A 15,711-nucleotide genomic window follows, 5' to 3' on the forward strand; every position below is an offset into this window, starting at 1 on the left:
CTCATTATACCGGTCACTCCACCTATTCCAATGTAGATCTATTATATCCATGTAGGTCTATCACTCTAACAACCCAGCAGCCACTGTATCACCACCAGCTCGTAGAACAATCCTCGTGGGAGCTTCTAAGGGTACTGCCTGATCCAACTCGACAACAATCCTTGCCACCGCCCCAGGCTGAACAATCTTTGGCTTCTTCTTGAGTACGTTTCCAGACCCTTTGTCTAGGGTCGCAACTAGCTTGCTGATCCGGCCAGGTACGTGCAGGCGCCCTCGATGGATATCGACCATACTAGGAAGCAAGTGGTCGAAGGCAAGTACCTTGCATGTGAATGAAGTGATGTTGGGAATCGGGGCGGATGCGTGGCATACAACGTCGCCAGAGCGGAGATGGATCGGGTCGATATTGGCCAAGTGTAGGACGACGTTTTGACCGGCAACTGCCCAGTCGTTTGGCTCTTCATCAATCTCTAAACTTCGGATCGTTGCGGTTTCTCCGCTCGGCATGGTGAGGATTTGGTCCCCTATTTGTAGGCTGCCTGCGTCGATTCGGCCAGATATTGATAGAGGGTTTTGTATGCTGCCGCGGAATACATCGCCGATTGTCATTCGGAGGGGCTTGTCAAGGGCGTGGGAGTACGGTTTTGTTTCTTCAAGCTCTTCCACCAGAGTACGGCCATTGTACCAAGACACATTTGGATCCTCGCTCCGTCTGGTAATGTTGTCACCATTGACCCCAGAACAAGGCACAAAGGAGATATTCTTAGCCTGGAACCCAGCGGTGATCAGGAATGCCGAAACTTGTTGCTCGATCTCTTCGAATCGCCCAAAATCCCACTGAACAGTATCCATTTTATTCACGGCGACAATGATCCTCTGGACCCCCATACTCCTGACGAGTAACGCATGCTCCTTAGTCTGGCCCTTCAATCCGGACTCGTAGTTCCCTATGCTGGCATCGATAACGAGCACCGCAAAATCAGCCTGACTAGCGCCCGCGATCATGTTCGGAACAAAGTCTCTATGGCCAGGGGAATCTACAATCGTAAAAACCGTGTTCTCGGTTTCAAATTTTCTTGTGGCAATGTCGATAGTCACACCCCTCGCCCTCTCCTCAGAGCCCTGGTCCAAGACCCACGCCAGGGCGAAAGACCCTTTGCCTAGCTTCTCTGCCTCCCTTCGATACTTGTCCAGCGTGCGCTGGTCAACGGCTTTCAAGTCCGCAAGTAGGCGTCCCATAAGGGTACTTTTCCCCGCATCAACATGGCCTGACTTGTCAGCATACTGAATATGTCGGACAAATAATGCCGGTACTAACCGATAACCACGAAGTTCATGGCGTTTTTCCGCTTAGATTTCTTGTACTCTGAGAGCACATCCAGATTCTTGCTCTTGACATTGACCTTCTCGGCAACGCTGAGATTACCCATGTCACCAGCCAATCCCGCTGCTTTCTTGTCACCTTGTGGCTTCGGAGCAGGTTGTTTCGACTTAAAGCCTGCAGACTATTAGGGAGGTTCATATGTTTCGCCGAATAGCCAAACCTTTAGCGGAGCTCTGGGCGTTTAACACTACATCGTCTGGGCTGGGTCCTGAGAAGTCAAATGGTTCAGCAAGATCTTGTCCGTAGATTCTAATCAAATCCAGAGTGTTCGTATACAAGTGGCTGGGCTCGGTCATCTTTGGCCGTGTGTCGTCTCCAACAATGGTGGCGGCAAATGTTGACGGCGGAGCGCGGATATTCACATGTTGCTCCTTTCCCTCTTGGTGTCTGTTATCCTCGATCTGAACGTTCTTTATAGAGTCCTCCAGGCCAGTATCAGCTGGAACGCTTGGCTTTGGCTCGGGCGACTTCTTCTGGGGCTGTGATTGTTCGGAACGTCGCTTCAGACTTTGTAATGAGGGTGAGCTCTCTTGCTTGACCTGCTTACTCGCCGCAAGTCTCTCTCGTAGAGACAATGGGGCTCCTTTGGCTTCGCTTGGGGATTGCGCATCATTTCCTGTCGTAGACGCAGGCGACTTGTCGCCCTCTTTCTTCTTTCGCGCCGCTGCCAGGGCAGCTAGTTTAGACATCTTTCCTCCACCGCTCTCTGGAGCCCCGCCCAGAAGCCCAAGCCGAGGATAAAGTGGTTCGACGAGAATATCCGCCTTTCGGTGAGCTGGAATATTGAGCCAAGGCGAGTCGCGGAAGAAGTCCGCCGCGGAAAAGTGAGGATGCGGCGTCGCAGTAGTAGCGAGGATCGGATACGCTGGCACTAGGAGCCTGTTAGAACATATTCAAGCTTAAATGAAGTCAGTTTAGTCGCTTGAAAACAGAATGTGGCATTACATACCTACTCTCACCAGTCGAGGCCAGCAGACTCGAGCCCAGACCACAAGTACACGAAATGACAAACATGGTTCGCTTACCTGTGTTCACTTTCGCCTTTGCCGCTGCGGCCTTCTTGTCCGCCTCTTTCGTCTTCTTGCCTGATTCAATCTCCATTAGCCTAACCCTAACGACTCGGTTATACAGCCCTACCCCTTAAATAGTTCACCGACTTGTCCACATCGTTGTAATAGTGCCACAGCGCTTCCTGAACCTCATCGCGGGTCGCGCTCACAGTGGGGTCGCCTGCAGCCAGCTGACTTTGTACTTCGCGAGTACACTCTTCGAGGAATTCGCGCTCTTCAGGGTCTTGGGAGTCATATCCATCATCGTAGTCGTCATAATCGTCGTCGTCATAACTGACGGCCTTGACACGGTGTCGAGACATCGTCGTTTTTTGGGGCGGGGTAGAAGGGGCTCTTGCCGCCCTGGAGTTCGTCCGCCGAGTGGAAAGGCGGAGAGGGAGGAAAAAATAGGGGATGAGGGATTGAAAGAATAGGGAAGTGAGAAAGTGATCGAAGTAAATAACGCGAACGGTGTAGGAGTCGCTCAGGGTCGGCTTGTTCTAAGACGTTCCTGGTGGGAGAATGCGAAAGCTGAAACCACCACGTCATTCCCCACCTCACCACGCCCACACTAGGATCGTGCCCTATAAAGCCAGAGTGCAGAGTAGCAACCAAACCACTCTTTCATCGATGATAGCTAACTTGCAAGATTGTCAAATTGTCAAGAAAATTCCATTTCTGCTTGAGTCAAAATATTTCAAGTTAAGATTTATGGTTTGGTATTCAATGAAGTCACACACAATACAAAGCAGCTGTATATCTATCCAAGTTCAACAAATAACAACTATCGAGCCAGTAATGGAAGAGCTAATGAGGAAAATCAAAGCCAAGAATGGACCTGGCAGGTAGCATTATCAGGGATATTTGTCAGGTCAACAATGTAAGCCAGCTGAATACTCAGGTAATAGTCAGCAACCAACGAGGCTATACCGGCCGGCACTCGGCACGCACGGCAGTGACGAGCCCCAACACTATCACAAACTACCGCATCCTACACGTATCGAACCCTCCGCAGATCCTCCTTCCTCTATACTCTTCCATCACCGACCTGCCCGAAACTGGGAAGTCAACAATGATCCGAACTGCCGAATCCCAGTGGGGCGAATTGAGGATCGTCATGATGGACCAGTATTTAATCCTTCATTCTTATTGTCCACGCTCCATCTCAACTGAGACTGGGTGTTATCGTCCCTATTATTGTACTCTCAATGACTTCTCCTGTGGGAAACCGGCTCCTACCCGCCCTGGTGGATGAGGGCGCACGCTCAACTCCAGACCGACTCTTTGGCATCATCCCAAAAGGACCGGCAGTATCAGATGGGTTCCGCAATGTGACCTTCAGAGAGCTGGCCTATGCAGTAGACGCCCTGGCATGGTGGATTCATAAGCATATTGGCCAGCCTGGCGACGGACCAAAGACCATTGCGTACATGGGAGCCAACGACATCCGCTACTGCATCTTCCTTCTCTCTTGCGCAAAGACCGGCCATATGCCTTTTCTCCCTTCTACCCGTCTCTCGGACGAGGCATACCAGCATATCCTCAACGCAACAAACTGCCATGTAATGCTCTTTACGCCTGAAACACAGAGACGAACGATGGAGATCAAAGCATCTCGCCCGAGCACGGTCTACCTCGAGGCGCCGGCAACAGCAGACCTTCTTAGCCCAAACTCCGAGAACTACCCGTTCACAACGCCATACGCAGCAATGGAAGACACAGTCGCGTTCATAATCCACAGCTCCGGCACAACCGGGATGCCAAAGCCAGTGCCCCTAACCCACGGCTTCCTTGCAACCTGGGACCACGCGCCGCATATTATTCCAGCCGGCAGGAAATCTGCTCTGTACAACGGTTTCTCTGTGGGCTCAGGCGCCCTGCTGCTCTCTATCACGCCGAACTTCCATTTGATGGGCCTCATCGGGCCATTTGGATCTATCTTCCATGGATTCCCGTTTATTTCAATTCCTGATGGGCCTCTTTCCGTCCAGCTTCTGACCGATACCATTAATGCTACAAGACCGGATTTTGTAATGATCCCTCCATCAATACTGGAAGATATGAGTCACTCAGAATCTGCATTGGCTGCTCTGAAGACTGTGAAATACACTTGTTTCGGCGGTGCACCGCTAGCCTTAGAAACAGGAGAGCGTCTTCGGAAGTACACGACCCTCCGCACGGTCCTCGGATCCAGCGAGATAGGGCTAGTTAGTTCCCTCGCTCCTGAGAACGAGGAGAACTGGAACTATTTCGAGTGGAACCCGGCATACGGAGTCGACATGCAGCACGTAAACGATGGCCTGCATGAACTAGTTATCCGCCGAGGAGAAAATACAAAGGCCTTCCAGGGCATCTTCCACACTTTCCCCGACCTCACCGAGTACCACACCAAGGATTTGTTTGTCCAACATCCAAAATATCCCAGCTGTTGGGCATACCATGGCCGACTGGACGACATTATTGTCCTCAGCAACGGCGAGAAACTCAACCCCATTACACTGGAGAAGATGATCGAGGCGCATCCGTCGGTTTCGAGAGTAGTGCTTGTTGGTGAGAAGAGGTTTCAGTCCGCGTTGCTTATCGAGCCAGTCTGGCCTGATAACAATTTTATCGACGAGAAAGAATACATCGACAACCTCTGGCCTACTATTCAGCGCGCCAACGAGGTAGTACCCAAATACGGCCGGGTCATGCGCAGCCATATTCGTCTGTCCTCGCCGAGCAAGCCTTTCAAGTTGACTCCGAAAGGTACAACGCAACGCCGGCTTGTCAACAACGACTACGCCGAGGAAATTGAGGCCATCTACGCCAAAGCAGCGGAAAATAGTATGGAGAGTCTCCCATCGACGCTCAACCTACATAGCTTAACTCAGTGGGTCCGTGTGAAGATCACGACTTTGCTCGACAGACCTGACATCGCAGACGAAGAAGACTTTTATGCGGCCGGGTTGGACTCATTGCAGACTGTGCAGCTTGCACAAGCCCTGAATTCAGCGCTTTCTGCCAACATTACGCAGCAGCAGATCTACGCTCGTCCAAGCATAAACAAGTTAGCGGCGTTCTTGTTTTCCATCCTCAATGGCACCAGCAACGGTGCCACTGAAATATCACGAACTGAACAGATTACGAACCTGGTCACCAAATACACACACGACCTCCCATCTGACCCTCAACGACAACGGCCCGTCTCATCCAGTCAAACCGTCATCCTCACCGGCTCAACTGGGTCGTTAGGAACGTACCTCCTCAACACGCTTCTGCAAGATACCAGCATTTCCAAGATCTACTGCCTCAACCGCTCAGACACTGCGAAGATGAAACAAACCACCTCTTTCGAAGAGAAGGCGCTCGACGCCACGCCGCTTACCGACGAAGACAGAGTCGAATTTCTGACAGCCGCCCTCGGCGAACCAAACCTCGGTCTCGAACTAGACAAACTCACCACCCTCCTCGAAAGCGTGACCCTTATTATTCACAACGGCTGGACAGTCAATTTCAACCTCCCCGTCGAGTTCTTCGAAAGCCAGATCCGCGGCGTACGGCACTTGATCGACTTCAGTATCGATAGCCGTTACACCGCACATGTTGCATTCGTGTCTTCTGTCGGCACAATCGGAAACTGGAAACCCACAGATACGGAGAAATCCGTCCCAGAAAGTCCCATGGATACACCTGATGTCGTCCTCGAGCAAGGCTACGGCGAATCCAAGCACGTTGGCGAGCGGATCTGTCTGGAAGCGTCGAGACAGTCTGGCGTTCCGACGAGTATATTGCGTGTTGGGCAGGTTGCTGGCCCTACTACTGTTGCCGGGCTGTGGAACCCGACCGAGTGGGTGCCGATCCTGCTGAAGACTAGTAAGGGGCTGGGTGTTGTACCGTATTCGTTGGGAGGAATGGGCGTTGATTGGATTCCTGTTGTATGTCCACTCTTTGATAACCTGACCTGTTCTTTGGTAGTAAGGTACTAAGTGCTCACAGGACACACTCGCAACAATCATTCTTGAGATACTCAAAATCCGGCTGCACGAAACTCAGACCGAACCAAATGCCGCATTTTTCCACCTCACAAATCCCGCAATAACACCCTGGTCTTCTCTCCTCCCCTCAATTCAATCCTCGTTGTCCACGTCTACAGCCCCTGTGACACCGGCCCCGCTTACCATTTGGATGAACGAGCTCGAGAAAATCAAGAGCCCGACGGACAGCGATATCTCCGACAAGCCAGCCCTCAAGCTCCTCCCCTTTTTCCGGGGCCTGGCGAGCGGAGAGTCACTGTCTGCGGAGATCAGCACGGTTAACGCGCAGAAGGCGAGTAAGACGATGGCAAGCCTGAAGGGGGTGGATGGGGCATTGATGGAGAATTGGATACGGCAGTGGGGTTTCTAGCTGACGTGAGTTAGGGTTATCTGGTGGAATGGTGTATAGTTGATGGAGTCAAATTGGATTAACTGGAAATTCATGTGCCATTGATATTAATTTATACAGTTGGCGTTTGTTTGTAAGTGATTTTGATATATAAACAAACTTACGAAGATATATACAGGATACAGCTATTTTCAGTTTTCTGCCTCAACCCAAGAGTATACAGTATACGTAGAAGGGAAACCGTAACCCTTCCCTTAATATTCATCCCTGTGGCTCCTTCCAGCCACTTAAGATAGTCAATCCTCCTCTCGAAACTCAACAAGCAACCCACAGCTCCTGAGCCTCAAACGTGACCTTTAACCGAGCCAGCTCCGCCATATTCCTCCACTCCCTCCTCCCATCGTTAAAGGGCCACCATACAAAAAGACCTCTTCACATAGTTCACATTCTTCACAAACTCACTCAGCAGCAGCCGCGATGATGACGCCAACGCCCACTATCTCCTTTGGCAGCTTCACAGCTTCACATATTCAAAATTGAACAGGTTATGCAGGGTATGCCAGGGACTGTAGATCAGTGCCCCCTAAATAGGCCGTGGCCAGTCCGTGTCATCATGATTTCCAGGTAATCCCTGTGAATCTGGGGATGATGGCGCCAAAATCAAGCTGAATTCTTCACCTGGTAGATCCTCCACAGAGAACTAGGAAATGCCTCTTTGTAATCTTGAGAAGCAACTTCTCCCCGTTTACCTTCGATGTCGGCCATCTTTGTTGCTGTCTCAGGGCTAGCTTCTACGAAGGACATGAGGTTATATCCAAGTTCCTGCAGACGACCCGGCGATTTGCGACTATTGAAGAACTCGTCAGCCGTGACGTACTCAAACTGTCCATGCAGCGCTTCTGCGGCCGTTATGGAGTAGGCGTGCAGGTTCTTGTGCTCGTGCTTTCCCAATATTTCATAGGGAATAGTACATTTGGCCGTAGCATAGTGGAATGGGTAGGTGAGGTTTGTGGAGAGCTTTCTCATGGCAAATGGCCCTGCCAGGAGGGCTTCGGTTGTCCTGTGCTAGGGTTATTATACTCTGGATACAGTGTGGAAGTAACATACAAGTGAACTACGCCAAGAACAACAGAAGAAGATTCAGCTAAATAGCGGTTGAGGGCGTTTGCCCTGTATGGATCCTCTCTGGCGAGATCGACCAGGTCTAAGCTGCTCACGGCGTAAAGGGTGCCCTCTGCTCATGCTGCATCAGCACTAAGAAACGCAGCAAGGATAACAAGCGAGAACTACCAACAGGCCCACAACTATGCATCCCGATAAGGTCAATTCTGAGTGATTCAGGGAGACGGGATACCGCACATGGAGTGGGGTTCTCATTGCCAATGGTACCCTTGAAGTAGCCAGCACAGCCTCGCCTAGCCGGTTTGTCGATAACGGCCAGGACCTTGAACATATTGAAGTAGGTAGCAACTGGGACAACTCAAGGCCGGCTGGCTAGAGAATGTTAGTGCGCAGTTGGATATAGACAAGGCGAGACTCAGAACAGTGTCTTGGCTGTCAAGGGCGCCGCAGCTGGCGAGACTGCAGACATGGTGAGGCCTGGGGAGGCTCAGGGCTAATTCAGAGTAATTATGTAGAGATAGTGGGAAAGTATGGCATAAAATGTCTGTCAGGACATCATCTCTAGATAGAAATATTGGTTCCTGTCGAAGGTGGAAACCGCCGCGTCAACCACTGCAGCCACCTTTCTAGACAGCACCAGTCTGGACTGACAATGGGAAAGATACCTGTTTAAGCATACTGTGGAAAGGAAGGCTATATATAGAGAAAAAGTAGAATCAATTCTTAATGATAAGTTCTATCGACCAATGCATCTGCCTCCAATGACAGCCAATCATTATTAGATCGTTTCAGGTACTTAGGTTGCGTTCACTCCATACAGGCTAGGGCACAGTTTTATTTCAGTGGACTCCCGGTAAAGAACTCCCCCGATCCAGGTCCAGAGAATGTGCCGTTGCTCGGCGTCAACGCAATAGACCGTCGGAACGCCTGTCGCGGGGTCGTAGGTGCGCTCGCCGCAGCACCGACATCAGGTGTACTGGGTGTGTTGCGGCCGCTGTTGTTCTGTATCGTCACGGCCGTTCCGGGCCGAGAAAGCACTGTAGTTACGCCGTTGCGAGGCGGCGGTCGGAATCCTAATTTTGAGCCCTCGCGGAAGATCTCTTCCAGGATTTGTCCCACAATACCGGCGTCCTCGTACTCTTGGAACTTCTTCCATAGGCGCAGAGCCATGCGTGCGTCCTCGATTGAGTCATGGCCCTGGTTGTTGTCGGCTGGTTCTTCTTGTATGTATTCTTTAAACACAGCCCATGCAAGATACCGGAGACTAAGCCGTCGGTTCTTTGAGGGGTGGAAGAATAAGTATTGTGTATCCACCGTTTGTTTCTTAGGGACTTGGATGTTGACTTTTCGGAAGTCTGATGCCAATCCATGGCCAACAAACACGCAGCCGAGGTTGAGGAGTAACCACAGCTTTTTGTATGCAACCTTGAGTGGCACAATGTTGTGTGGGCTGGTCCGCGGATCCAAATCACCTGGTTTGATACCAGAATATTGCGTTACGTAGTCAACAATGGGCTCTTTAACAGAGATATAATCATCAATGAAAGGCACGCCTTCTCGCTCCCCAGAGCCTCGAAGGACTGACACCCTGGCAAGCCCGCTCTTGCTCGGCCGCACGATTTCCTGCGAGCCGTCGGCTTTGACGTTTATTTCCGCCTTTTCGAGGTCGACAAACTCGGTGTCGAGAGCAACCGGAGTTCCAGGTGTTGGCTTCTCCTCGTCAGAAAGCATAACGCGCGATTCGACGGGGCGCCCATTACTATCAACGTTAGTGAGGCAATACCAACTACGGTCTAGAGTTGCTTACTTCAGTGACCAGTCACGGAAAAGCAGAGTCGTGTCCAAGAAGTTCTTCCATGTATCATCGACCATATGCCGCGCATCTCTGACCTGAAAAGCCAGCACACATGGTGACTTCCACGACTGGTTGAATCGCAGAGCTTCTTCCTTATCCACCTCTGTGACCAAGAAGTCATTAAAAAGGTGCCATTTGCTCCGGGTCTCCCGCTCACGGGACGAAACAGAGACATTGATAAACGATACTAGATGCGCCTTCTGATGCTCCGGTATGTTGATTTCTGCAACCAACCCAACCAGGTCATAGATGATTAGCCCAGGCATTTGACCCTGTATGCGCATCCTCAGATCTTCCCCTTCAAAGCAGAGAACCTGACCACCTTCAAGGACGATTCCAATTTCCTCTGGCAGCCACCCAGGAATTGTCCAGAGACGTCGGCAAGCAGGGCTATTTATTGCAGCATTAAGCATCAGCACATGTGGCATGCGGTGCGCTGTTTTTCGCATGACAGATTGTTGATATCTCCGGCAAATGTGGCACCATCCCCGGTTCTGCGCCTCTCGTTCAATGCTTGCCCTCAAGATATTCGAGAATCGTAATGTGTGGTTCCTACGAGCTTGCTTCATGTCGATTGCGGGGTACACAAGCTCGTTAACGAGAGTATTTCCAGGCCTCACAATCTCGTTCTGACAGAACATGCACCGTATCGACTCTGATGCAATGGTTGCCAGTCTCATATCCAAATCTTCCGAATTTGGAGCAATTCTACGGTAGTCCTGCGCGATCTGCCCAAGAAAGAACCTGTTCACAGCCTGAATTGCCGATGACAGCGACTTGTTTGTGAGGTTTTCTTCCAGTAGACCAAGATTTGAAGCTTCGCGGAAGCTACTGAAGGTTTTGAGCAGATTTGTAGCTTGGCAATTTTGTCCGTTGGCCTTTTCAAGCATATCGAAAAGATATCCCATCTCGCAAAGCAGACAGCTTTCAGCTATACATGACGTTGCAGCGTGGTGAAGAGCAATGTTTCGTATCAGAGGAATGAACTTGAGGAGTTGAAGGAGGGAGTTAGTAAAGGAGTTCGCGATATGCGTTTCCAACCCGGAGAAGCAAGTCTGATTATAGAATCTGTCCAAGTTAGCTGAAGCTAGTAGCTGAATATGAATATTCATACCTGAAATCAAAGTCATCAACTCCAAATCTACTATACTTGATTTCAACGTTGCTGTACTTCAGAAGAGGATCATCCTCTGACTCTCCGCTAATCCTTGCGCCAGCAAGGGACGCAGCGGTATCGCCAACAGGGTCATCTGCCTTCTTGCTCTGCTCTCTGGCCTTTTCGCTCAGGAATTTCGGCGCTATCAGTGTTGGTTCCGTAGACGCTAATGCGCGAGTGTTTTCAACCTGGTATCTTCGGGTTTTCTTCGGGTTCGCTGCGTATTGGCCCATCTCCCCAGAGCGGAGATAGGGGACTATTGATGGATCTATAGGAGCCGGCGGACTGCCGACCTCGAACAAGAGATGGCTTGGCCATGCGGATAACAGCCGCTCGTGGTAGTACGGCATACCAATCACATTCAAAGGTATCTCTGGCGACCAGTCAACCTGGGGCGGTCGCGGAGTGACGTCGGCAAATTCAACTTCCTTGCTCATTTCGTTGAAGTGGATTTTCGCGGGAGAGCCCCAAAGCTGGATGAAGCATTCTGCATCATTGATGGCCAGTGCCTCTCCGGATGGCGAGATCTCAATACCCAGCATGAAGGAGACGGTGGCTTGGCGGAGCTTGAATGCGTTCGGATTCATCAAGTCCACAACTTGAAGCTGTCCATTCTGAGATGCAACAAAACTTGTTGTCTGTAGCTTTGGATGCATACGAACATATGCAGCCCCCGCGTGGAATGGAATAGGGGGTAATGGAGATAGCGTTTTTAGGTCATACACGTTCGCCAGTGGATCGACAATGGGAGACCCCGTTTGTCTGATTGAGAAGCCACAAGTTACTAAAAGATCGCCCCTGGCATCCATGTCATTGACCGCCGCCCCATGAGCCTTCCAGGACTTTACGACGCTAAAGTCCGTCAGGCTTAACGCATTGACAGATCCTGTATCCGTCGCAGCACACAGGTAACGGCTTCTCTTCATCAAGACATAGTTGTGTTCAGTCCGGAGCTTATCAACAATAGTTCCTTTGTCAATGTCGATAGTAAACATTGCCTTCTGGCATCCCGCAACTATAATTTTGTTTGTCTGAGCCGTGAAGCTCATACAGCGAAGGTCCGTGATCTCATCATGGGTGATGTGCCATTGTGTCAGACCACGCCGTGTAATCATGTGCACACTCTTCGACGAAATAGATATAACTCCCCTCTCGTGGAATAATATTTGTCGTACCGGCCCTTCGGCGACGGGATGGGCACGAACGGAGGTGTACCTCTGAAGCTCGGGGCCATAGAACGAGGTAATCCGGCCCTAGAGACAATAATTCCATTAGCACATTGCTGCTAATCCACTTCAGATACAACAGACAAATTCGTTCCCCGCCCACAAAAGTTCTGACACATCGTCAAAAGCAATGGTTGTCGCAACGGTTGGAAGCCCATGCGGATTCGGAGGGGGAAGCGGAATGCGTAACAGCTCGTTCCAGTCCGCCTCCATGGCACTGGATATCTGGGAGCAAAGCCCAAATTGATCCAAGCTTTAAGGTGTTATCATGCCCTCGGTGTGACTGTTTAGAGAGTGGCCTGACTCTGCCAATGCGAAAGTCGGGCAAAAGCAGGCATCGTTGAGTGGAGTGCGGGGGATGAACTGGATGTAAGCCTCGAGGCTAGGCGCGCACGCGGAAGAGATATATCTGGAGCCGTATCAATATAGAGCGGGCATTCCCCCTAAATCTGGATTAACGCCGCTGGAGAGAGAAAAGCGCAAATTGTCACTGATTCTCTTGTGGTATCAACGAGGCAACTGCAGAGGATCAGACGCCAAGACGCGTCACGTGTTGGTGGGCATAAAATGATATGGTACCTCGTTTTGTGCAATTTTACGGTATACAGGCTAAGAGGCGAAGGTAGCAAATAGACGAATATGGTCTCGCAGTGCCTTTTATCGCGGCCAAAATAATAGATAGACACATAATATGACTACAAGAACGCCATGGCTCACGTCAAAAGCATCAAACCTCCCGTCGAGAGGAGGACCCCGACGACATGAATCACAAATACGACAAGCCAGGCGAGCGCCCAGCGTACAGCAGTTGGGAAGACATACGTCAAGGCGCTACTGATAGAATGCAGCCGGGTTATGGTTAGGTATTCCGCCTTGCGGTGGCCTGTAGGCCTGGTAGTTAGCGGCGCTGGGACTTGCCGACGGATAGGGTGCAGACCCCGACGCAGCGCCGGGAACAGGAGGGGGTTGCTGCGTTGGTGGCGGAGGTTGAGTAACTGGAGTAGCCGGGTAGGGAGGCTGGGATTGATTCACAAGATTGGGACTCGAAGCTGAGAAATCTGGCTGAGGCGTCTGTTGAGGAGGCGGCTGATAGTGCGGTTGACCTCCTGAAGGCCCAGGAGGGTACTGTAGCCGTTCAACCGGAGAGTCATACACAGATGTACCCAGCTCTTGTGGTTGATCATAGGTCGATTCAGGGCGGTGGTGGACTGGCTGGTATGAGTCTGGTGCGGGCTGCTGCGGCTGCTGCGGCTGCTGTTGATACGGTCCGGGCGGAGAGGTATGTCCTGGGCCAGGTGATTGTGTAGCTGGCGGGTAGTAGGAAGCATTAGGCTGGTTGTCTGCGAGAGTTAGAGCTATAAGACAAGCGAACAACCAGCGGTACAAACCTGGCGGTCGAGGACTGAAATATCTCTGAGGATCATGCTGTTGCACCGGCCCCCGGGGGTAGCCTGCAGGCGCTCCAGGGCCCGGATACCCGTACTGAGGCTGACCAGGCCGACCAAATTGGTGCTGTGGAGGTTGAGCCATAGACGCCTCCAAGAGAGATTCATAATCCCTTCGCGCTTTAATAAACTTTTCGTTGAGTTGAGTGAACTCATCTGCGAGTGTGAGTCGGTGACTGAAAGAGACTAAAGGAGTTGGGAAACATACCCTTTTTCTGCGAATATTTTCCAATGAGCTCAATCAACTTGGGGCGGATTGATAATGTTGAGTTGTACAAGTTTGTGATTTCCTCATTCTCCTGAACATTGAGTTCTGAGCTGCGCGTGCTTAGAAGAGTCAATAGCTTCTCAACATTCTTGATCTGGCCAAACACCTCTGCCTCCATCTGAGCTTCCCGCTGAAGTTCTTCAACAGTGGGATCAGGAAGCTTTTCCACGTAATTAAGCGGGAAAATCCCCGTCTGGCCTCTCAGAGAGCCCTTCCACCAATCCTTATACACGGACTCTAGGACGGCGATGACATCTCCCTTCCGAAATTGTAACTCTCCGGGTTCAGACGGCTGAAAGTCGTACAAAGCTCTAACTCTAGAAACAGTAGCAGCAGAAGTACCTGAAGGAACTGGTCCAGCAGGCGCAGCTTGTGCTTGGTTTTCTGGAGCTGAGGCCGAGCTACTACTCTCCACCTGCGGCTGAGGGGCTGAACCGGATTTTTCCCTTATAGAAAGAGCAAGCGCCATCTGCAATTCCTCCTCTTCTTTCTGGCGATCTAGGTCGGTAATCTCCCGCTTCCCAGGCTTCGACGGGGGTTGTAGATTCGGGTCTTGGGAGATGTAAGCTATAAGAACTATTCAGGAAACGGAATAGTGCGTACTTTGTGTCCTCAACTTCATGAAAGCCTGTTCCATGATCCCGAAATCTGGGTTGCTAGCGAACATCTCTGTCCAATCCTCCATACGTTCCAGAATCTTGGACTTCACCTGCTGATGAGTGTTCTTGTTCCACCCGTCAGTAAAAATGATCCGTTAGACTAAGGTAGAGGCATACCCTATCACCAGCGAGACGCAAAAGTGCGTCTGTAAAGCTCCGTGACGCCAGTTCGCGATGTATCTTAGGGCCGCAGTTCTGCGCTAATGCATTGGCCAGCTAGATAACGTCAGTATCCCGCAGTTGGCGGAAGGATTAGAACACGCACTTCGAGAGTGTACAGCTGCACGTTGGCGTTCCGGTGTGCGAGTCTCTTGATCAAAGCGGCGACCGCATCCTTTGCACTATATTTGAGGTCCAGGTCAGTGGAGTTGTTCAACAGCATCACTTAACAATGATCAAAGACCAGTATCCTACCCTGACTCCTCAGCCCCAACCTTATCGCATACATCCTGTGAGCGCGACATCAAATGTTAGATGATCTATACTTAATTGATCCGAAAAGGCATGTCTCGGAAATGCAGCGGGCATTGCATACAAGAATGTATTCCCAGTTCTCGGAAGTCAAGTTCTCATCCGTTGCTTTGGCTATTGCGAAGAACGAGCGATTAGCATAGAGAAGCTAAAAACCTCCCGTCATCATAGAGGATACTGCTCAAAGCACCGTACCGACTGCATCGTCAAAAGCGTTCTGCTGTGCGCGGAACATCGCGAGTGTCCAACTTCTGAATCTCCGCCTTCAGAGCAAATCAAATTATAGCGGTAGGTATTATATCGAATGATCTTTCCGTTAAAAGGAGGCTAACGAAGCTTGCGGTGACTGTTGTGCTCCTGCGATCCTTGATAGGATGTTCTTAGAACGACACCCAGCTGCAAGCTGCGTAGATACGGAGCTCAGGCTGCGATCCAAGATCCGGAGAACACTCGGTGCGGGGAATCAGGAGCTCAAGGAAAGTCGGCTGGAGAGTTTCGCAGCGATAAAAGGGCAAGTTTGAAGATGAACTAATGTCCAAAAGGTTCTGGTAGTACTGGGTAAAGGAACTCTAAGAGAAGCAAAAGGTGCAACCACAACAAGATGTAGAATGGTTGCTGGAACCTGATCCGAATGACGAAGGTCGAGGGCGGAGACCACTAGCTTACCTAATTTGGCCCCGGGACAGTTAAGGCACCACTAATACTATTATT

The 15,711-nt window shown here is 50.8% G+C and overlaps 5 protein-coding genes across 5 annotated transcripts; 1 reads left to right on the forward strand and 4 right to left on the reverse strand.

Moving 5' to 3' along the window:
* Window positions 1-60: 60 nt before the first annotated feature.
* On the reverse strand, window positions 61-2,756 carry BDW70DRAFT_161841 (putative translation elongation factor EF-1 subunit; the record flags this gene model as incomplete). Its single annotated transcript, XM_073741035.1, has 5 exons — window positions 61-1,268; window positions 1,319-1,498; window positions 1,545-2,263; window positions 2,334-2,469; window positions 2,522-2,756. The coding sequence occupies 5 exons, from the start codon at window positions 2,754-2,756 to the stop codon at window positions 61-63; spliced, it is 2,478 nt and encodes an 825-aa protein (XP_073594034.1).
* Window positions 2,757-3,641: 885 nt separating this feature from the next.
* Window positions 3,642-6,989, forward strand: BDW70DRAFT_169621 (putative NRPS-like enzyme; the record flags this gene model as incomplete). The annotated part of the gene is made up of 2 exons (XM_073742729.1): window positions 3,642-6,350; window positions 6,412-6,989. The coding sequence occupies 2 exons, from the start codon at window positions 3,642-3,644 to the stop codon at window positions 6,817-6,819; spliced, it is 3,117 nt and encodes a 1,038-aa protein (XP_073594035.1). The 3' UTR covers window positions 6,820-6,989.
* A 469-nt stretch (window positions 6,990-7,458) lies between these two features.
* On the reverse strand, window positions 7,459-8,251 carry BDW70DRAFT_161843 (uncharacterized protein; the record flags this gene model as incomplete). Its single annotated transcript, XM_073741036.1, has 3 exons — window positions 7,459-7,858; window positions 7,906-8,032; window positions 8,089-8,251. 3 exons carry the CDS (start codon window positions 8,249-8,251, stop codon window positions 7,459-7,461), a joined length of 690 nt encoding a protein of 229 aa, XP_073594036.1.
* A 367-nt stretch (window positions 8,252-8,618) lies between these two features.
* Window positions 8,619-12,121, reverse strand: pan2n2 (poly(A)-specific ribonuclease; the record flags this gene model as incomplete). Its single annotated transcript, XM_073737562.1, has 3 exons — window positions 10,890-12,121; window positions 9,728-10,843; window positions 8,619-9,679 (listed from the first exon to the last, which is right to left on the reverse strand). Coding segments are annotated over exons 1-3 (3,193 nt in total), but the record flags the coding sequence as incomplete, so codon positions are not given.
* A 678-nt stretch (window positions 12,122-12,799) lies between these two features.
* Window positions 12,800-15,584, reverse strand: BDW70DRAFT_140211 (ESCRT-0 subunit protein HSE1). The gene is made up of 9 exons (XM_073737563.1): window positions 15,196-15,584; window positions 15,065-15,114; window positions 14,944-14,978; window positions 14,795-14,870; window positions 14,647-14,745; window positions 14,474-14,594; window positions 13,811-14,422; window positions 13,546-13,758; window positions 12,800-13,497 (listed from the first exon to the last, which is right to left on the reverse strand). The coding sequence occupies exons 1-9, from the start codon at window positions 15,233-15,235 to the stop codon at window positions 12,989-12,991; spliced, it is 1,755 nt and encodes a 584-aa protein (XP_073594038.1). The 5' UTR covers window positions 15,236-15,584; the 3' UTR covers window positions 12,800-12,988.
* Between the last annotated feature and the right edge of the window lie 127 nt (window positions 15,585-15,711).

The sequence above is a fragment of the Aspergillus foveolatus genome, assembly GCF_047715535.1.
Source record: "Aspergillus foveolatus strain CBS 279.81 unplaced genomic scaffold BDW70scaffold_41, whole genome shotgun sequence".
Taxonomy (NCBI): Eukaryota; Fungi; Ascomycota; class Eurotiomycetes; order Eurotiales; family Aspergillaceae; genus Aspergillus; species Aspergillus foveolatus.